A 22,737-nucleotide genomic window follows, 5' to 3' on the forward strand; every position below is an offset into this window, starting at 1 on the left:
TTATTTGTTAGGGGATGATAGATTTCACAATCCTTACACTTTCCAATCCTATAAATTCTTAAGCAATTTAGAAAAGGGTTGAGTGACATTCCATTATTGGTTGCTAGACATGAGTAAAGTGCAATTTAGTTTTAGGAAACTTAAGTGTAATTATTTTCAATGTTAGATAAGGTCCATGAAGAAACTATGAAAAAGTGAAATGTCTCTATAGAAAAAAATTTCCCCATATTTCTTGTTAATGATGATTATGTCAAAATATAAAAGATGTTCTCTTGTCAACATGGTTTGCAGGTTTTCACAACGATGTTGAAACTTGCTATAAAACACTTTGGTTCCATAAAGAGATTAGATTCATATTTTAGATTAAGATAGTGATTGAATACGAATTTATTCAAACATTTAGTGCCCAATCCAAGTCACTATTATATGATTGCTTTCACAATGTTTGAGGTTGAGATGGTGGAAAAAATGGACTTAAATACTTCTGGAAACCCATGTACAATATTTAAAAGCTAAGATGACCCCCAAAATGAGAAGAACAAGAACAAGAACCACAAGGATCAACCTTTTAAAATGTTGCATTTCTTATTTTCGAGACAGGGAAGCATTGCTTGTTTTAATATTGCTGCTTAAAATACAACACTTAAATCATCAGAAATCCAAATTTAAATTCATCGTACAAAACCTGTGTTTTGAGATACAACTTGTACAACAAATTCAGATTTAGTATACAAAAATAATGGATGGGAAAAATTATCATATTGTACAATCATTAATCTCCATGATTGTTAATATTGAAGATACATGCCTTAAATATCCTTGAAATATCCCCCAAAAATATTTAAAATCAACTAATAACATCCTTGGAGTTTGACAGGAACACCCTTGAAATCTGCCCAAAACATCTTGGGAATGGCCAATAAGTCCCTAAACCCCTAATGAAGTCCCCAATAGTTTGGGGATATTTTCTAGGTGTCCTTAAGCCCTCGAAACATGGAATATAGGGTGCGTGGGTTCTTTTGTGGGGAACAAGACCACATGCAACATAAATTTAAATACATAGAGGATAGGTTAATCCTTTGCCATCAAATTCACAACATTGTATTGCTTATTTTATTAACATCATAGAGTTTGAATGGAGATAAAATAGATAAAATAATATAATAATATTAATGTCCAACAAATGAGTTGTGTACAATGATGTCAATACAAAGGAGTTCTAAAACGTCTCCTATATAAAGAACAAGAAGTAAAATAAAAAACATGAAGTCTACTCAAATTTGAGACTTTGATGTATCAGCATTGAGACCAAGTCGAAGGACTAGATGTTGCAATGGACCCTAATGAATAGTAGGCAGAGTATGGATATCTACCATGCCCTTGCATTGTATCAACAAAAAATTGAACACAATATAGAAGTGAGACGACATTGAACACTACCTCGAGTAAAAATGGGCAAGATGATTGGTTGGGGAATTATTTGTTCGCATCAAATGAAGTGATGAAGGAGGATGGCTTGTACTCTCTGTGTTGAGGACTAATTAGACTCTAGCAAACCAAGTCTCCAAACCTATGATCCATTTAGAGCTGTGGGCCATACAAGAGTATCCATGACTAATATCTTAAAAAATGTGTCATGAAAGTGGTTCTAAAAACATTCTCTCAAGTAGGGCCAAGGACTCATAGCCCTTATTGACTCGTGACTGAAGTGCATACTGCACACTAAAGCAAGGTCCCATGAATAGAACCCCTAAATAGGTATATGTGTTGGTAATCTTGATCTCCTTACCTTTGAAGAAACAATGGTGATCAAAGAGAATCTTCTTTGATGCATTAAAGATAATGACCTTGGTTTTACCTAGGTTGAACTGACTAAGATCATAGAAAAGGGAAAAATCATTTAATTGTCATTGAAAACCATCTAAGTATGAGGCTAGAGGGATCACATCATTTGCAAACAAAAGGATAGAAATAAGGACATAATGTAAAAGGAAACCATCACCATCCAGGATGTGTTCAGTTAAGGACTCCAGCTCATCAGTAGATCCCAAATATTGTGGGGGATTGGGGGCAACCTCGTTTAAACTCAATAATCATCTAGATTAAATTGGATACACCATGTGCTATGCACAAACAACCGAGAAATGAGTTGTATATATGCATGGTGGCTAACAATAGGGTCTCTAAGATGCCAATGTCTCTTGAGTCTCTAGAATAAAGCCTCCTTAGGGACAAAATCAAAACTTTCCAAAAGCCTACAAAATAGCATTCAACTTTCAAAGAGAAATGATGGGTTTCCTAAATGATGGCCCTGAGTGTAAAAATGTGATAAGTAGTCTAATGCTCAGGTCGAAATCCGATCTATCCTCTAGCTCTAAGATATCACCACTCAAGCTCCCATAGAGCTTCAAAATGGAGAATTGTAGCATAGAGATTCGAGAACATGTGGTCCACCATGATTGTCATATAGCTATTGGGATCACTAGGGCTTGATTTGTGTATTAGGTGAATGATATGATATGAAAAAACTATACAAACCATTGTCCAAGAGACAAGCAAGTCCCTTATGTTTCCACTACAAAATCCAACACCATGATGCAGTCAAGCACTATAAACTCACCTTCAAAGATCAGAAGTCATTCTTGTGGAAGAAAAGGCAACTTAATATTAAATTGTAGTAGGAAAAGGGCTTCATTTGACTTGTGCCTTAGTCACATGGAGAATTTTGAATTTCCACATTAGCAGGATGACTTGAGTTGTAATTAGTAGGAGTGACATATCCAAGTCACTTAGTTAAGTCTGTGAATTCTTTGTGGGAAAGAAGTAAAATTGTGCATGAGTTGATTGCAAATATCTAGCAATCAAGTGGAGTTATAATTCGTGAAACTCAGTTATCTGAGCTCTAGTCTAGAATAGAGTTAGTATGAATTTATTTGAGTAGTTGTAATTGTTGTTAACACACTGATCTCTTAGTTAACTAGTCAATTTATTAAAAATAGCCCTAGTCAGGCATGAAATTCGAATTGCCTAGTTGAGTGGAGGGAAAAGGCATAATTGTATTTGTTGTTGTATATTGTTGAGTGTACAAAGTTCGCATGTAGCAGGTGAGGAATTCTCTTGGGATTGTGCAAGAAAATAAGGGCTTTCCTATTCTTTAGAAGCTAATTTCCTCAGGAATTGCGCAAGGAAACAAGAGGAGCAGGAGGCCTAGATTTGGCTAAGTATTTGGCAAAGCAGACTTAGGAGGAGGAAACAATATTGCAATGTAAGTTGAGCTTCAAGGATTGAAGTTTTCATTGTAATAGATCTTCTCATATCTCATATGATATAATACAAATAGATGAGAGGTTTTTTCCCAGTTAGGTTCCCAGTAAAAATATTGTGTTAATTGTGATTGAATGATTGCATGTGTTTTTATTTATGTTTTCCTTTTCGTATATTGAGTAGAAGAAATTTGTGTCTATTGATTTCATTAGCAACTGAAAATTTCGAGTTATTTCTACATGGTATCAGAGCCATTGAAGACTACATCGAAACCAAGTTCCAAATCTTCTCTCAAAAATAAATAAACAAATAAATTAAAATAAAATAAATAAATAAACAAATAAAATTTGAATAATAGAGTTTTTGGAGTAGATTTTCTTCAGTGCAGGAACAATGTCTTTCAATGGATTGAGGCTTGAGTATGCATTGGAGGGCACCTAGAATATATGTGCTTGGAAAGATAGGATGGAAGTTGTGTTGGATGACAATGAATTATCAGAATACACACAAATTGATATTCCAAAACCAGCAACATCAGATGCACAACAACTGGCCCAGTGGAAGAAAGACACAGAAAAAGCCAAGAGGATTATCCTAGAGGGAGTCAAAGACCATGTGGTTTCGATTTTGCATAGCAAGCAAACTACTTATGCAATGTGGAAAACACTCATAGGATTATTTGAAAGTAGCAGTGATGCCAAGACACTGGCATTAAAAGATAATCTCGGGAACATTCAAATGCAGAAAAATGAAACCATTGTTCAATACCTATCTAGATTCACTCATGTCAGAGATGAAATTGGAGTAGGAGAGAATGTGCAATCATCTGAACTTGTGAGCTTAGCACTCCTTGGTCTTCTGAAGCCCTGACACAACTATCAGGTTTCCGTTAATGGAAGAGACAAGCTCCCAAATTGGGAGAGACTTTGGTTTGAATTGGGGTAGGAGGAGATTAGAAGAAACACTAGAGATGGTGTCACATCCAAAACCGATGAGGAAGAAGTCTTTGCTCTTGTTGGAAAAGGAAATAATTCCAAAGGAAAAAAGGTCCAAGCCAAGGCAAAATCCATCCAGAACCATGGCAAGAAGAAAGACCTTAGTGAAATTAAATGCTTTCACTACCATGAGTATGGACACTATGCAACCAAGTGTCCATATAAGAAATCCAATAAGGAACCACCGTTAACAATAGTAGGAGATGCTCTCACATCACAATTCGAGTTGGATTTCACCCTCATTGCTTGCATGGCAAACACAATAAGAGGGAATGGATGATACCTAAACTCTAGTGCTTTATTTCATATGACAGGAAATAAGGAGTTCTTCAGTAGCTTAGAGAAGGACCTACAATTACACATAGAGCTTGGAGATGATGGAAGGTATAGTACCAAAGGGATTGGCACTGTCACCTTTAAGATGGAGTCAGGCTCCCATCTTCACCTAAAGGATGTAATGTTTGTGCATGGTTTGAAGGAAAATCTAGTTTCTGTAGTTGTACTTGAAGATAGAGGATATGATGTGGTGTTCAATAAGGGAAAGGCTTATTTGAAGCATGCCGCTACTGGACAAATTAAACAAATTGGTGTTCGAGTTAAAAATATCTACAAGCTAGAGGTAGATTTCGTCGTGTATGCAACTATACCTCCTAGAGTGAGGTGGAGCGATGTAGAGCGTTAGTCTCAGAGTTGCAAAGATTTGGGTAGAGTCCATAAGAGAGAAGCAATAGTTGCAGTATACTCTTCTCATGGATCATTACCCTTGCTACAGGTGTCCACAATGTTCAGTAGTAGAAGGATCAGTGTTTGTTGATGTAATCAGATCTTGGGAGACAATTGCAGCACAAAGACGTGGTTGATTCAATATTTTGGTGCTTCTCAATTGCAGTTGACAATGAGGGGGAGTGTTAGTTATGTTATAGTACATTCCTACAGAGGAGCAGGATGCAAACATCTTGACAAAGGCTTTGTCAAGAGGCAAGTTTGAGTTCTGCCAAAAGCGGGCTTGGGGTTGTTCAAAACCCTTTTCTTGCTAAGAGGGAGTGTTAAAATGTAGCAAGAAAAGTCTTCATTTGACTTGTGCCTTAGTCAAATGAAGAAATTTGAATTTCCACATTAGCAAGATGACTTGAGTTGCAGTTAGAAGGAGTGACATGGTCAAGTCACTTAGTTAAGTCAGTCAATTCGAGTTCGTGGGAAAGAAGTAGAGTTGTGCATGAGTTGATTGCTAAGTTATAGCAATCTAGTGGAGTTATGGTTAGTGAAACTCAGTTATCTAAGCTCTAGTCTAGAATAGAGCCAATGTGAGTTCAATTGAGTAATTGTAACTGTGGTCAACTCACTGATCTCTCAATTAACTAGTCAATTTACTAAACATAGCCCTAGTCATGCATGCAATTCGAATTGCTTAGTTGAGTTGAGGGAAAAAGACATAATTGTATTTATTGTTGAGTGTACAAAGTTTGAATGTAGCAGGTGAAATTATCTTGGGATTGCATAAGCAAATAAGGGCTCTTCCTATTATTTAGGAACTAATTTCCTTAGGAATTGTGCAAGGAAATAGGAGAGGCGAGAAGCCTAGATTTGGCTACGCATTTGCTAGATAAGACTCAGGTGGAGGAGATTAGTATTAAAGTGCGGGTTGAGCTTCAAGGATTGAAGTTGTCATTATAATAGATCATTATTCTCATATGATACAATACAAATAGAGGAGGGGTTTTTTCCTAATTGGGTTCCCTAGTAAAAATTTGTGTTCATTGTGATTGAATGATTGCATGTGTTACTATTGTATGTTTTCCTTTCTGTAGATTGAATAGAAGAAATTTGTGTCTATTGAGCTCAATATGATTTCATTAGCAACTGCAAATTTCAAGTTATTTTTACACTTAAAAAGAGTAGGCAATAGATCACTCAAATCTACTTGTAGAAACCAGAAGAATACAGCAAAGTGAAGATTCTCCCCGGCGCGAATCTACTACAATACTTGGGAGACCAAGGAACCACACTGGCAATCATTGTCATAAGCCAAAAGGATATGGCATGGTATCTTTGGTTTGTTCATGTTGTAAGAAAATGGGTCATAAAGGTAATAATGGTTGGCAATCTAAAGGGCCAAGTAGCCCATGCAATAACTATATTGCCACCACCTCAAATTCGTTGAACATTGGTAGACGAAATGCTAGACGCTTCATTCAGGACTCCATCCCAAGAACAACTAGTGAAGAAGAAAGCATGGAGAATCAAAGTCAAAGGAAAAGAAGAATTGCTTGCACTTGCAACCTAAGGAAAAACAATTGTTCAATGACCTATTACAACAGATAATGTAATATTTAGCATTGAGATGGACAACAAACTCATGCCAAGGCAACACCTATTTAACATCCATCTTCCATCATGCAATGGAGACAAACTTTCTTGAAGATATATTGATTATTGTTTGATGCGTTGAAGAATCTAGGGCAATTAAGGTTAATAAGATTCTTCTTTTCATGATAACTATTCGTGAGGTATTTTTAACTTTTCCTTATTAACACAATCTTCTCTTAGTATTAGAGTGTGTCTTCTTAGTTCATCAAATAGTTATCAAAAATAAAAGAGACAAGGACACAAGATGTTGGCTTTCTGCTAGGGTCAAAACCTTTCTCTTTGAAGGAAAACTTGTACAAAATTCTTCTTATAGAGATTCCAATTGACAAATACCAAAACCAAGACCCTTGACCTATTTAGCCACTCCAAGGCCAAGATACCAATCATCTTCTTTGTCATTGCTGAGACCATCATCACTGCTACAACACAGAGTCCTTCACTACAATACCACCGAGATCATTTACTGTTGCATCTTTGATACATTGAGATCATTGTTGCATCATTGCTACACCACTGAGATCTTCATTAGGACAATGAGATCTCTACACTGAGATATGAGAGTTATACCGAGATCAAGATCATGACCTTATAACTACCATGATTACATCTATGCCAGGATCAGGATTTTGTCTAGAATGTATCACAGAGATCCTCTTCATCACAAATATACCAACTCTATGATGATGTTTAATATGCTGAGACAGTGATCACCAACACTGTGACTGCGTCTAGAATGTACGTCAAGACAACGAGTGTTATTGAGATACATATATGTTGACGCTGCTAGGAGACAGGTCCGAGTCCTTTTCTGTGATATCCACCAAGACTTAATTGAAATAACCTGAGCTTGATGATTAGAATGCTTTACCGAAATCTCAGAGATTTGCAAGGTACATTCACTGTAATTACCCACGAAAATGTAGAGGCATCTGAAGTATATTTTGCCCTCCTGTAATGTGGATTTCAGACCTTTTACTCATCTGAGAATTGCAGGAAATCTGAGTTCCTGTTCCTACTCTTTTGCACAGACCCTACCTAAGTATTTATAGTGGTTTGTGTCACATATTTGTTGATTTTTGGTAGCATCGGATGTGCTCTAGCTCCAAAATTTTGTGGAGGGGCTAGAACACATGATATCTCCAGAACCTAGAAATCGTTTGGAGAAATTCCACCCGGATGAGAAGTTATTAAAATAATTAATATTTTTAATGAGTTCCTAAGTCTAAACTTAGGAAAATAAAAATATTAATGTGTTGTAATAAAAATATGGGTGAGAAAGTTCTAAGTGACAAAGATCAAGCATGTTTTAATCTTAATCATTGATTAGAGTTTAGATCATGGTCGTTGATTCATCAACATGAAAAATATAAGAGGAGGCTTGAGGGTCAGTTGGAGATAGACCAAGAGGTCAAAGAGTTTGATTTTTCTAGGGCGTGGTTTGCTGAGAAAGTCGAGCTAAATGATCTGAGTTGCAGTGAGAGGGACAGTTTGGCAGAGGGACTTCAGTCCAAGGCCAAGGATACATAGCAGAGAGGTAGAGCAGTAGCAAGAGAAACAACGCAGCGCCAAAGAGGGTGACAGAGAAGCTAGAGGGGCTGACGTAGTTCCTTAGAGGCAACGCTGGGGTTTTCTGTGGGGCAGAGAGCAACAATGGTTCAACATATCGACTTCTGAGCAAGGGAGGCTCACTGGGAGGGTGACACAACTCCTAGAGGAGGTGACACAGTTGCAGAGCTTGGAGCAACCATCGCTTCCCAGCACTGGCAACAACAATTGTCATCTGTGGGGTTTGATCATCAAGTTGTTGGAATTGTCAAAATATCTCTCTCCGAGTAGAGGTACTTCTGCCAGGTTTAATCTATGTTGGGTGAGCCGGATTTGACACCCTAGTTGTATTTAGAAATCTACTTAATAATACAAACCCTCTATATGTCGTACTGATTTTCCTGAATTGGGTTTTTCCGAGGACAATTGTCCAAAAATAACAGTGTCCCTTGTGTGATTGTCTCAGTTTTTTTCAGTTCATGATATGTATATAGGTGTATTCTGCAATAGTGTTTTCATCGTTGTTTAAATATTTAAATAACTTGTTGAATGTAAAGAACAACTAGGAGATGATAAACCAATGATTACAGTAGCATTTCTGATGTAGGATTTCTAATGTGTAGATTCAGAAATTCTCACATGGTATCATAGCATTGCAGATCATAGGAGACTGAAGACACCAGTTGAGAAATCTAGAGAATTTGCTACAGACAAGCATCTGTCCGGAGTGACAGCGTTGTTTCAGAGGCAGAGGAGCAACTGCAGGGGTGATGCAGAGCCATAGGAGTGACACAGAGGCTCACACAGTACCTGCATCAGCGTTTCAAGCCTGCAGAGGGTGATGCAGAGCCAAAGAGGAGCCCACGCAGTGACTGCGTCATCTCTATGGGCCAACACAAACCCTGAAAGGTTCGAATCAACCAGTGGTTTCGGTTGGAGAAGCAGCGCAAATTCGATTCGTAGCGCTGGTGGGACGTTGTTTCTGTTGATGCAGAACAGTGTTTGTGGAGACATAGACAAGGTAGAGGGAGTCATTGCCTTGACAGATTTATAGCCAAAGAAATCTAGATTTGGGTTGCAGCAGCAAAGGAGGATTGGAGAGGAAGTGATTTGACAGTTGGTAAGAGGATTTCCGTGAAGGAAATCAGGACTTAGAGGGAGTCTAGAGGAGCTTGTTCCTTAGAGGATTTCTAGCGCCAAAGAAATCTAGATGCAAGTCTCGCTAGATTGGCAACAGGAGAGGGAGAAGAGAACCAATCTTATTTTTTAGCAAAGATGGTAGTGAATGGGTTGAGGGATCAGGACAGATTGGATGGAGCATCCAATTTTGTCATCTAGAAGGCCAAGATCCTGGAAATCCTAGACAAACATTGCATCAAGGACTATGCCTTGAAGGTAGTTGTTGAACCAGTCGACACTGATCCTTTGAAGAAGTACAAGGAGGCCTAGGCTAAGGCCAAGTGCATGATCCTAGACAGGGTCAAAGATCCTGTAGTACCACACATCGCTGAGAAGAATACAAGAAGGGAGATGTGGGAGGCGCTGGCCACCTTTTATCAAGATATGCTATTAGAAAATCAGCTGAGACAATATCAAATGCAAAAGGGAGAAGAGATCGATCCCTTCCTTCTCAGGTTGCAAGGGATTCGTGACCAGTTGACTTCCGTGGGGTCTACACCAGATCCTGAGTTCATGGTTAGGACTGCCCTAAATGCAGTCATCGAGGACTGGGAGACTTTTGTCCAAAGTATCTTGGGTAGAGCGACTCTCCCCAGTTGGGAGGAGATGTGGGCAGCTCTTTGACAAGAAGAGATTAGTAGGTTGACCAAGGCAGGTGATAGCGGCAAAGGAGCTCGGGTCAAGGAGTAGGAGGAAGATGCAGCTCTCGCATTGTCAGGACAACAAAGGCAACAAAAGAGAAAGAAGAAGAACATAACTAAGGTCAAATGCTTCAATTGTGGGGAACTGGCACATTATGCCACTCAGTGACCCCGTAAAAAGGACAAGGGGGAGGCTTTTGAATCAAAGGATACTCCAGGGAAAGCTGACAAGGAAGGTGAGGATGATGATTGTGCTATGACTGCTCATGCACCTCTAGAGAAGAGGTGGGGCGACATGGAGTTGTAGTCGAAAGGACTACATGGTTAGGGCAGGATTCTTGAGGTGCCCAAACTCTTGGATCACATACGGCTACGGGAGCCCTTAACGACAGTTGCAAAGTGACGGGTGTCAATTGGAGAGAGGTGTGATAGAGCAACAATGGCAAAGCTAGAGTGCCAAAGTCTGAGGCAACACAGTGGCAGTAGAGGGTCAACACAATTAGCAACAGAGGTAGATTCAACATCACGAGGCATCCATACTGACCAACATGTTAGTGTTTGGGTGAGTTTTCAGTCGCTTACTTCTCAGCAACTGAGTTGCAGTGCAACAGTTAGCAATGGCAGTATTATGGGCAACATGATGCAATGTTTTGAGAGGGAGTTGAGTACAGATGTAGTAGTGGCAGAGTCATGGGCAGTGGTACAAGAAGCAGCAGTGCAGCGAATGAAGGGCAACAGGCCAAGCATCAGCAACACAGAGGACCGATGCAGTGGATCAATGTAGTACCTCTGTTGAGAAGTGTTACTAGAGCACATTCTTCGCTAAGAGTGAGTGTTGATTTTGGGTAGCATCGGATGTACTAGGCTTCGAAATTTTATGGAGGGGCTAGAACACATGAGATCTCCAAAACCCAGAAATCGTTTGGAGAAATTCTACTCGGATGAGAAGTTATTAAAATAATTAATATTTTTAATGAGTTCTTAAGTCTAAGCTTAGGAAAATAAAAATATTAATGTGTATTAATAAAAATATGGGTGAGAAGGTTCTAAGTGACAAGGATCAAGTCTGTTTTAATCTTAGTCGTTGATTAGAGATTAGATCACGGTCGTTGATTTATCAATAGGAAAAGTATAAGAGGAAGGTTGAGGGTCAATTGGAGATACACCAAGAGATTAAAGAGTTCGACTTTTTTGAGGCGTGGTTTGCTGAGAAAGTCAAGCTAAGTGATTTGAGTTGCAATGAGAGGGGCAGTTCAGCTAAGGACTTCAGTCCAAGGTCGAGGATACATAGCAGAGAGTCAGAGCAACAGTGGGGGAGACAACGCAGCTCTAGAGAAGGTGACACAGAAGCTAGAGGGGCTGACGTAGTTCCTTAGAGGCAACGTTGGGGTTTTCTGTGGGGCAAAGGGAGCAGTAGTTCAACATATCAACTTCTAAGCAAGGGAGGCTCACTAGGAGGGTGATGCAATCCCAGTGTAGAGCTTGGAGCAGCGATCACTAGCCAGCACTGGGAATTCTCATCTTTGGGGTTTGATCATCTAGTTGTTGGAATTGTCAAAATATCTGTCTCCAGATAGAAGTACTTCTACCAAGTTTAATCTTTGTTGGGAGAGCCGGATTTGGCACCCTAATTGTATTCAGAAATCTACTTAATAATATGAACCCTCTATATGCTGCATCGGTTTTCCCAAATTGAGTTTTTTCGGGGACTATTGTCCAAAAATAACGGTGTCCCTTGAGTGATTGTCTCAATTTATTTCAGTTCATGATCTATATATAGGTGTAGTCTGCAATAGTGTTTTCATCGTTGTTTAAATATTTAAATAACTTGTTGAATGTAAAGAACAAGTAGCAGATGATAAACCAGTGATTGCAGTGGGATTTTTGACATGTAGATTCAAATATTCTCACAATATTAAGTCCACATGACAATATCAAGAGATATGTCTATTAATGCAAGCCGACATGATCTTCCTTTAATTCAATTTGTTGGCCGACTTCTTCAAGAAGGATTGTGCTTGTCATTGGATGGTTGTTAAACATTTCTATAGACTTGTATACATTGAACATAGGCTCAAGAAGAGCTTATTCATACATGATATTGACTTTTGGACTTAATAATAAATCCTAAGGCTCTTAACGGGAGCCACTAACAAATAAACCTCTTGCTCAAAAAAGCCATGCAGCAAGGCATACAAAAATAATTTTATTCCTTTTATTTCATCATTTACAAAGATCGTGTCATTATGAAGACCAAACCTAGTTACCCTTTCTTCAACATGATGGCAATAGAGAAGGATCGAGGTAGGCACATAAGATGTGGAGAAGAAGAAGATTGAAGTGATTTGAAGCCAATGGCAATCAAAACCCTGCAATAGAGGGGTGTAATCCTAAATAGATCTTCTAAATAATCACTCTTTTTAACCATGTAATAACAAAATTTAATTGTGCAAAGTTGTATGATAGTCCAAAACTCCTTTCCACTTTGGAAGACAAAATGAACCATTCCGATTGTTGACCTTCCAAGGTAGCCCATTAACTAAGGAAAGATGAAATGAAAATGAAGAGTCCTCTAGAGGAAATGGAGTAGAAAAGTATGAATAACTCAAAAGACCATATTCAAAGATTGAACACCATCTCTAAGCCAATGCCATATATGGTTTTCCTAGTGAGTAAAATTGCATTAAACCTCTACTTCAAAGTGTGGCTCACCTTTGTAACCATTTTCCAAGCAAAATAAAAGCCCCCCATCAAACACTAGCTTTCCCATTTGGGTTTCCACAAGCAGTGTGCTTATGGTGCATTTAATTTCTTTGTGGTTGATTGTTGTGTGCTAGTTAAATAGCCGGCTGTAAAGAATGTATATCCTATTTAGAACTTACAATCTTGTCTAATCCACTTTGATGATGAAGCACAGCACATCTCAATTCCCGTCGTCATCCATTCTTGCAATAATACACCTACAAAATTCACATCATCGTATATTTTCACATGGTACCTATAATGTGATTCCACATTTATTAAATCACTGGGATATTTTGCCATCTGCTACAACCATGACCATTGTTTGAATTACCCAATCCTTGCTATTAAACATTGGATCACTGGGTTAAAACTCCAGCGCTAAATCCTATGGGATCGTATTGTTTATGCATAAAGGCTTCAGCACCATGCATTTCTATGTAAAAGGAAGCAAATTGATTGAATATTGGACGTTCTATATCACAAAACTGAGTCATACTTCAGCTATGCGTTGACCATATAGCACAAACTCCTTTCTGTAGGTATAAACTCCTTCAAATGGTTAATTGTCATGAGTAAACATAGTTTATATACGTATCTTTAAGTGGCTTGAAAAAATTGTGGGCAGAGTCTTGAAGCCAAATTAAAGCAAAGTTCACTTGCGTTCTCCTCCAGTCATTTTGGCACCAAGTTCACAGGAGGGAGTTCTTATTTTATTATCACAGAATTTGAAAGGGCAGCAGATCTGTTATTGTTTAGAGAATAGTGATTGCACATTTCCAGACACTGGCTGCGTTGGTAATTAGATTGGAAACAAGAGTGGCTTTGTTGGGCATTAAGCTGGCCATCACAAACAGATAAACCAAGCACTGAACCAGATTTGCACAGAGCTCTTTCCTGCCTACTGGTGAATGCAGAGCACAGATACAATGAATTAATTTTATGCATGCTGACGAGATGGGCAGGCCATAGGCCTACTGTTTACAGATTGCATAAATTTAAAGATTGGTCAAGATAAATTGAAAGCTTAATACTATACTCAAAGAAAAGGAAATACGAGAATTGAAGGGTTAGAAAACTGGATGTTGGGGTGAAGAGCAAGGATGAGCTATAGTTGAGCCAGTCTATACAAGGTGAGGAGTTGGTGTTCCTAACAATCCACTGGTGGGGTATTCCGTTGGGGATAAAAAAATTTGTCTTTCATTGTAAACATGTTAATATGGCTTCTTGTTATGTTTGTTGTACATATTTATCAGCCAATATACAAGTACTAAGTACTACCATTGGTTGATAATGGATACAACAAACAACCCACGAAAGAGCATTTGGACGTAAACCATATAATATCATTCATGGGTGGTGAGCAAATTAAACAGATATTTTCCAACATTTTGTATATGTCAGTCCAGTTCAAGAATACTTGTGACAATTTTACTTAGTTTTAATGATAACGAAGGCCATTGCTTTCAGAAGTTTCATACAAGCATTATGGAAATCAATCTTTAATTTTTAATTAATAATATTTTTGTTATAATATATTTTGTTTCGTATTAAATTTATATATATAAATAATAACCTTCTTATACATATGTTGAAACTAATATATTTATAAACATGAGTTTCTGTATCCTAAAAGGATAAAAAACCATTTTACTTATAAATATATGTTTTTTCTCCCAAAGAATAAATCGTAACTTTCTATTAATGTAAAAAGTTACATACAGTATATGCATCAAGTGCATTCAGCCTCTATCCCAAGGAAAAAACGCAAGTCTTCATTATAAAATTGAACACTGAGATATCATTCCGTAATTTGTCATTTCAAGTAGCTTATATAGGCCGATTTTAAATAAAACCAATAAAAAATTCCATTAGTGATTGTTTAGACATCAACGGTTCATCCTCTAATAAAGTTTGGCCTTCACAGTAAGGCATATAATGTTTAAATACTGGTCTCAACAGCCCAAAAGCGTGTAGTCAATCCTGGAAGAACACAAAACTGAAGAAATAGTAGTGAGTATGCTGGTGCAATGATAGATTGCAACAACACTTCACTCATCACAGTAAATAACTGCAACATGTAAAACAAAAATTTGATGATTCCCCGTCAAGTTGCTACAATGTATAGTTCCTCACATGAATTCACCAAGATTTCATGTGCAAGTTCAAAGTATCTTTGTAGAAATAAAACCAATGATATGAATTGGCATTATAGGAAAGACTGAGGATAAATAGCAATATAATGAGATACTGAATTTGGAGCAGTGAAATTCAAGCATTACCAGAGGCTAAATCCAGGAAACACTTGCAAGACAATTAATTCCCTGACAGTTTTATTTGCAGATACTCGCATTCTCAGGAATTGAACAAATTGCACAATGATTTTATTTTATTGCACTGACAATAAAATATTTCAAATTGTGTCACATTAACATGAATCCAAGTCACGACATGGTGGAGGCTTTGGTTCACTAAGTAATGTAGTGTTGCCACCAGCTGGACCTGATCTAATACGTTCTGGATTCTGTGTTCCAACCTGTAAAAGAAAAAGCATGAATGATTTAAAAGCTGGCTATTTCTCTTGGAAAACATGATGAGAAAACAGAGTGGGGAATATTATTTAAGCTTACTGGAGGAGTTTCGCCTCGCCTCAGCATCTCAACTATCTCAACAACACGCTTAGGTGTAACATCCTCCTGTACAAAGTACTATTACATTAAAAACAGTATGTGCCTACCATGGAAAAGTTCATTGCAATAACATCAAAACATCTATCAGAAATACATAATTCTAACTTTGAGGATAATCTAGACATAAGAACGTCTAAATACTGCTCGTAAAATGACAGCATTACATAGTAGTTGTATGTAAATCCTTCTGAACCCTTTGTGTAATCGGCTACAGCAATCATTGGAGCATTGACACAGCATCCCTGGGAAACAACCAAACAACAAAGTACCACGGAATGAATCTAGAATATCAAACCAACCTACTAAACTAAATGCTTTCATGTAAAAGTGGGAAGAATAAAACTAACAAACTCCATCTTACCATGCACTCCATTTCGCCTACTGAAAACATGCCATCCTTGGTTACCTCTGAAATATAAGGTGTGCAACCAGGAAATGCCTCAGGCCCAAAAAATCATCAACTTAAAAGATACCAAGTAATCTTATGACCGAAGGTCAGAAGCAATTAAAATCAATAAGGAATAGGTAAACAAGTAAGCATTCAACCATCTATGGATAAGCAAACAGTCTGCAAGCTATGTCTATTAAAGTAATTTTAATGGCAGGATGCCTGAAGCATTTAAAATCCATAAGAAAAAGTAAAACAACTAAGTACACAAGCAAACTTTGCAATTCATGTCTATTAAATAGAAGCTGATAAAAGTTAGAATACAACCTGCTATTAGATGAAATACAGATTGAATGCACTGGATTAGAAAAAGCAAGGCAAGGTACATTTACTGTATCTAGGTTTCTCTAAAAAATTCAAGTGTGAATTGAAGAGAAAACGGATCATAAACTTATCCATATAATAATGAAGTTTACCATTTCGTTTCACACCAAGGTGCTTCAATATCGCCCCTTCAATGTCACGTGACCCCCGTATCATACAAGGGGTAGTACCACAGACTAAAAGATGATATTTACCCACCTGCACATTTGCAAAAACTCCATTAACCTACAGAGTAGTGCTTTAGCAGAAAATGCTAGCATTCAAATGTATTGAAACTTCAAATGAAACCCATTCCACTTATATGATTTTCTTCCTTCCATCATGTACCTTGTCCATGCTTGTGCAATTTGATAACAAACACGGTATCAGAGATGCAATTATTTAACATTACTAATTGTTAGGCAGTCATGTCTCTTCTGTCATATATATGATAGCCGTTTTGACTGCATATCAAGATAACTTTGTAACTTCTATAGCTAATATATATTTAATTGTCCTTTGCATTAAATGACCTTCTGCCTCAAGCTATAAATGCCTATAGCACACTATGACTATTATAATGTATGTCATAAGTGGTATCAAATCTTTTGACCAATTGAACGGACTTTGGCCACCTCGGCACTAGGAATCTTCTAGTATCCATTTTCTGGCTATGTAGAGAAACAAAGAATGAAAAAAGATAAAATGCAGCGAATAAAAGAAATTCCAGAATTGAATCCATAAAAGATGGCACTCATAAAAAGGCAGCAATAACACTGAAGAAGTAGGAAGTAGTTATATAAAAACAACGCAGAATCAATTTCCAGAAGTGCCATCTTATGGGCTGCAGTTTAAACTAACAGCTCATGCAGCCCATAAGCTCTGCGGGTATGCAAACACAGAACAGGAAATTTTAATAAGGAACAAAAAAAAAAAAAAAAATTCCAGGCACCAATTTACACATCCGGGAAACAGCATTGTTATGATCCTGTGTGAGTGTCACCCATCTGCCACTGATTCTGCTCGATTCCCATTTACAATATTAGGGTGGTGTAAAAGTAATCAACCAAGGGAATACAAAGCAATTCATTTCTCAACTGTTCATATCCTAAATTACATAAGTATACAGTGTCAAAAAGATGAAGAGATAGAGAGAAGAAGACAATCAGTTGTGAAGGTTTTCCTTCCACGCACCACTACTTGTTGCGTTGTCTATATACACCAGCATACTTGAGCTGAGCTGGAGTTGTGTGTTGCGACACTATTTTAGCGTGATCAAACTTTGGAACTATGACACCAATGATAGTGCCAAAATTGCACAATTCAGATTAACAACACCAAATTATGACTCTTAATGGCCATCAAAGTTGAACTTTGCAATGTGCATACCACATTGATGATCTCATGTGGATCTACTCCTCTAATATATTGACATCTAATGGGAGACCAAAGAGTTGTAGAATGCATATAACATTAACAAAATAGGCAATGTGCTTAATTTACAAATTATATATTGGATATTGACATCTAATGGGAGACCAAAGCGTTGTAGAATGCATATAACATTAACAAAATAGGCCATGTGCTTAATTTAAAAATTATATATTCGAAACTCAAATCACAAAACTAAACTCGTCACTAACCTCTATCAGAAGTAAAGAAATGAAAAAAGAGAATTCTATTATCTATTTTTGTTGACACCTAATCCTTGTGATTGGGTGAATTATTGTAAATAGATAGATAGGAAATATGAACAGTCATCAGGAGATGAACTGAACAGTCTCTCCCTCATGTATATAATGAGGACCTACCTGATGGAATAATACAGTCAAATTTTCTGCCCTATGGAGTTACTGCCTGGCCTGACATGGTATCAGAGCCAGCTCCTTTTTTAGGTTTTATGCACTTTGTAACTCCCTATTCTGCTCCTCTGCTTTCCATTCAAAAATGTTGCCTGTTCATAAATATGGTAGCCTGCTCCACTATGTCACCTGAACATTACTGCCTGCGCCCTCTTCTCTGACCATTTTTTTCATATTCACTGTAAGCTGCACTGCTCATCCTCTGAAATACATTCTGGACGTTGTCGGAGGCGTTAGAGGATTTGAAAATCGTAGGCGTTGGAGGCAGGTAGAAGCGAGCGAGCTCTTTGTCTGAGGTACGTTGTACTGGGTCATTGTCTCCTTCTCCAACATACACTCCTTTCCACAACTCATTGAAGATGAGGGTGTGTTTTATCATCCGGGACCATTCAAGATAGTTCTCCTTGCCAGTGAGAACTATTCCCACCATGGATATGATTGAATGCATTCTGTAAAAAAATTATTTCTGCTGATAGAAAAATATTTCTGCCAATATACAGTAAAATTGTACTCAAAAGGGCATTACCCACATAAATCCATCCACCTTATATAAATCTCATATAAATTTTATATAAATCCACCATATAAATCTCATATAAACTTCATATAAGTTTTATATAAATCCACTATTATATGGCATACGTCTCCTTTTAAAACTCAATTACCATGTGACAACCACAAAAAAGGACCATACGACTTATATTCAGCCCGTACGACGATGAAGATGAATAAATAACCAGCTCTCACCGTAAATTCCGAATCTGTGAAATGCTCAGAAATGTGATCAGTTAATAGATGATTGCATCGATTCTTCATTGTCCATAGATTCCTGCTTAGTTTACCTTTCACGTGATTACAAATTCAATCTTGGAATCTGCATAAATCATGTTCATAGGGTGCAACCAAATCCATGTTACCTATACTTAATAAATATATAAACATCAGCGTTTATGTAAAGCAGCGTATATATGTGACAGCATTTCTGGAGCCAATCGTTCAAGTTTTTCAAAACAGCATGACAGCTTTGTGAGAGGTAAAACATGGGCAGCGTAACTGTATGTATGAAAAACTAACTAAGCATCTTCTGAAACTCAATTTCAAACATTCTGATCTTGATGATGCAACTTTATTTGTCAAGAAAGTTGGCAAAACAGTTGTATATCTTGTGGTATATGTAGATGATCTTTTGATGACAGGGAACAATGAAAGCTACATTGCATCCATAAAGAAGGAATTGGGGAAAAGTTTTGAAATGACTGATTTGGGCTATGTTCATTACTATGTTGGCATTGAAGTAACCCAACATCCAAAGTCCATATTTCTTTCTCAAAAGAAATACATTGGAGATCTGTTGAACAGGTTTGGCATGACAGAGTGCAATCCTCTTACTACTCCAATGGAACAAAACTTAAAGCTCACATCTATTGAAGGAAAAGAATTTGAGGATGCAACAAAGTATAGACAGCTTGTAGGAAGTCTCAACTACCTAACTACTACCAAACCAGACATTTCATTTGTTGTTGGAATCCTCTCCAGGTTTATGCAAAAGCCTTGTGAGGGACATTGGTCTGCTGCAAAAAAAGTTCTAAGGTACTTGAAGGGAACTCAAGACTTTGGAATCAAGTATACACAGGTGGACGACTTCAGCTTGATTGGATACTCTGATTCAGACTTCGATGGAGACAAAGAAACTGGGGTATCTACTTCAGGATATGCTATGAGTCTTGGATCAGTAGCTGTCTCCTGGAGATCACGCAAACAATCAGTTCCAGTAGATTCCACAACAGAAGCAGAATACGTGGCAGCAGCTGAAGCAACAAAAGAAATTGTGTGGCTCGGGAAAATTCTTGAAGATTTGCAGGTAAAACAAGTACAATCAACTCCACTCATGATTGACAATACCTTTGCAATAAAGTTGGCCAAGAACCCAAAGTTCCATGATCGAACGAAGCACATCAATACTAAATATCATCTGATTCGACATCATGTTGAGGCCAAAACAATCCATCTCCGTCATTGTTCCACAAATGAGCAAATTGCAGACATCTTCACCAAAGCGCTTGGAAGGGAAAAGCTTGAACGATTCAGAATGATGCTTGGACTCACCAACATCCCTTCAGATTAAGGGGGGGAATGTTGACACCTAATCCTTGTGATTGGGTGAATTATTGTAAATAGATAGATAGGAAATATGAACAGTCATCGGGAGACGAACTGAACAGTCTCTCCCTCATGTATATAATGAGGACCTACCTGATGGAATAATACAGTCAAATTTTCTGCCCTATGGAGTTACTGCCTGGCCTGATAATTTTTGTGTGCCCTTACAATGAGAAACTTCTATACTAACTTCCTATGATCAAGAAAGGGTGTCATCGTGTGTTGCATGAACCCAACGCAACTATGGAAGTTGTGAGGTTAATTTTGCTAGGGTGTTGCTACCCATGGTAGTAGATGTGGCTGGCATCTCAATACAATCAACGTCATGACTCTCAACAATAATATTAAACTCCAAGTCCTCCAAAACTAATGTCCTATCCTCTATTGATGATATAAGAGCGGATGGGTACTTCTACATAGGCTAGGTGTCAAGCACGCAAGAATGGTCCAAGACTGTCCAAGTATTGAGCTTCATAGATACAACTCTTTTACATCCATGATTCCATTACATATTGAACAAAAATGGGTACAATACTTTCATCTTATCTGTATGCTCCCAAGTTGCCTCATTGAGTCCAAAGTGCTTCCATTGCACCTTGAACTGCTCTATTACTCAGTTATCAAGAATGGTTTGCCTCTAATCCAGGATGCACAAAGGTTTGGGTTCGAACTCTCGCTTGGGCTCCACCTATATCATAGACCAATCTATCGCATGCTTAAAGTCACGCACATACTTTTTTCAGTAAGTCTATGTGAAACACATCATGAACCTTTATGGTGGGGGGTAAGGCTAGTCTATAAGCCACTAGCCCCACTCTCTCTGAAATCTAAAATGGTCGACAAACCTAAGTGCCAACTTAGCACAGGATCCATTTTCAGTGAACTCCTCGGTTTAATGCAGAGACATACGTGACCTCCCACTTGAACTCTTTATGCATCCTCTGTAGGTCTGCGTAGTTCTTCTGTCTGTCCTAGGCTGCCTTCAACTTTTGTCTGATACTAATGACCTCTCATTCCATCTCCTTTAACATATCAGGTTCAAGAATGTTAGAAAATCATAAAGGCAGAAATATTTTCTCATCTTGATAATCACTTGTGATATTCTTGTATTCTTATTATGTTCTTTATGTCTTCTTTAACTTCTTTTCATCAAGCAACTATCAAAACATTAATGCATGAAGGTCAAAACAATGGAGACACAAGATGTAGGCTCTCAGCCAGGGAAAAACCCCTCTTCAAGCGGAAAACCCAAAAATCTCATTTTCTTCAAGAACCAATTCAAATGAGACAACCGTGACCTTTTGACCAAGACAAAGTCCCCCTGCAATCAACCAAGTCAACCCCCCGCGAAAATTAGTCAAACTCTAGCCCATTTCTTCACAAGTCAACACAAGTCAACTCTTCAAGGTAAGTCAACAAGGGTCTCGACCCTCTCTGCAACACTGAAATCTTGTCTTGCACCCTCAACCCTGCACCTTCGCACTACAACTTCAGATCTACTCGCACATGTGACATAAAAGAGTAGATTTATGGTCTCTTTCTTCTTCGCTTTGACTCATTTCTTCTTGCAATCATTAGACCTTCATTTCTAGCTTCTTCACACTCCTTTCTTTCCTTAGAAACTGCAGATCGAATTGATTGATGGATTATCTCATAATAGGTCAAATGCTCAACTATTTATAGTAGTTTGAAGCTCCTTTATGAGGTCAACATGAAGAGAAGGGCAGGCCGACTTGGTGGAGGAGGCATAGATGTCAAAATACATAAAAATGATTTTCTTTCTTTGTCACAATGAGCCCAAGAAGGGTCTAGGACAAAATGACATGGACAATAACTAATGACACAAACCCTAGAAGCACACAATGGGTGCTTTGACCTAGAAACAAAATAAACAAAGCATGAAACCCATGCTCAAAAATATTTTTTCTTTTACAAATAATTTTCTTTTATTTCTTTTGACAAGTACATTACATCATGATTCAAATACAATTATGAAGACCGATACTAGTTACATTTCTTAACAGAGAATAACCATGTTCAATGGGTCATCTCAGTTAATGGGTGTATTACACTTGCCACACAGAACTTTGGATGGGTTCATCTTTAGTGATTGCTAATAGACGTTGTTGTAGGAATTTACAGGGTAAGTTCCTCAGACAGAACACCAAAGGACACCGCTCACAAACAGATCACAAATCAATACACTAGTATTATTGACGTGGTTAAAACCCTCTAAGAGGGAAACAATCCACAGCCTGAGCCAACGCGACCACTTCAGGGAATTTATTAGAAAAAAAAGGAAAATTTACATAAGCTTCTCTCATGAACGGTTACTCTACAAATGATCCTCCATGCTTTTTAAATAGAGATCATGGACCAATCAGGGGTTAAGCCACGGATCAAGTGTCGATAATACCGAGGAGAGAATAAACCGTTGGATCACTACATATTGTGATCGTTGGATTGTAAGTTACAAAAGTACATAGTAAAGAAACACACTTTACCTAACTCTACACTAGACCAAGTTATACTTAACTATTT

General features: G+C 37.8%; 1 protein-coding gene across 1 annotated transcript in view; it reads right to left on the reverse strand.

Annotated features, from left to right (window-relative positions):
- Window positions 1-14,814: 14,814 nt before the first annotated feature.
- The window catches only part of LOC149143773 (NADH-ubiquinone oxidoreductase 24 kDa subunit), a 123,416-nt gene continuing 115,493 nt past the window's right edge, over window positions 14,815-22,737 (reverse strand). The window contains exons 6-10 of the mRNA XM_089447578.1: window positions 16,288-16,393; window positions 15,785-15,831; window positions 15,588-15,665; window positions 15,364-15,429; window positions 14,815-15,269 (exon numbers count right to left, since the gene is read on the reverse strand). Of these exons, the coding sequence (XP_089303704.1) occupies window positions 15,162-15,269; window positions 15,364-15,429; window positions 15,588-15,665; window positions 15,785-15,831; window positions 16,288-16,393 (405 nt within the window). The 3' untranslated portion in view covers window positions 14,815-15,161. The remainder of the gene's footprint in view (window positions 15,270-15,363; window positions 15,430-15,587; window positions 15,666-15,784; window positions 15,832-16,287; window positions 16,394-22,737) is intronic.

Source organism: Pinus tabuliformis, chromosome X, assembly GCF_031772625.1.
Source record: "Pinus tabuliformis cultivar Carrire ecotype Pingquan chromosome X, CPIR1, whole genome shotgun sequence".
Classification (NCBI taxonomy): domain Eukaryota; kingdom Viridiplantae; phylum Streptophyta; class Pinopsida; order Pinales; family Pinaceae; genus Pinus; species Pinus tabuliformis.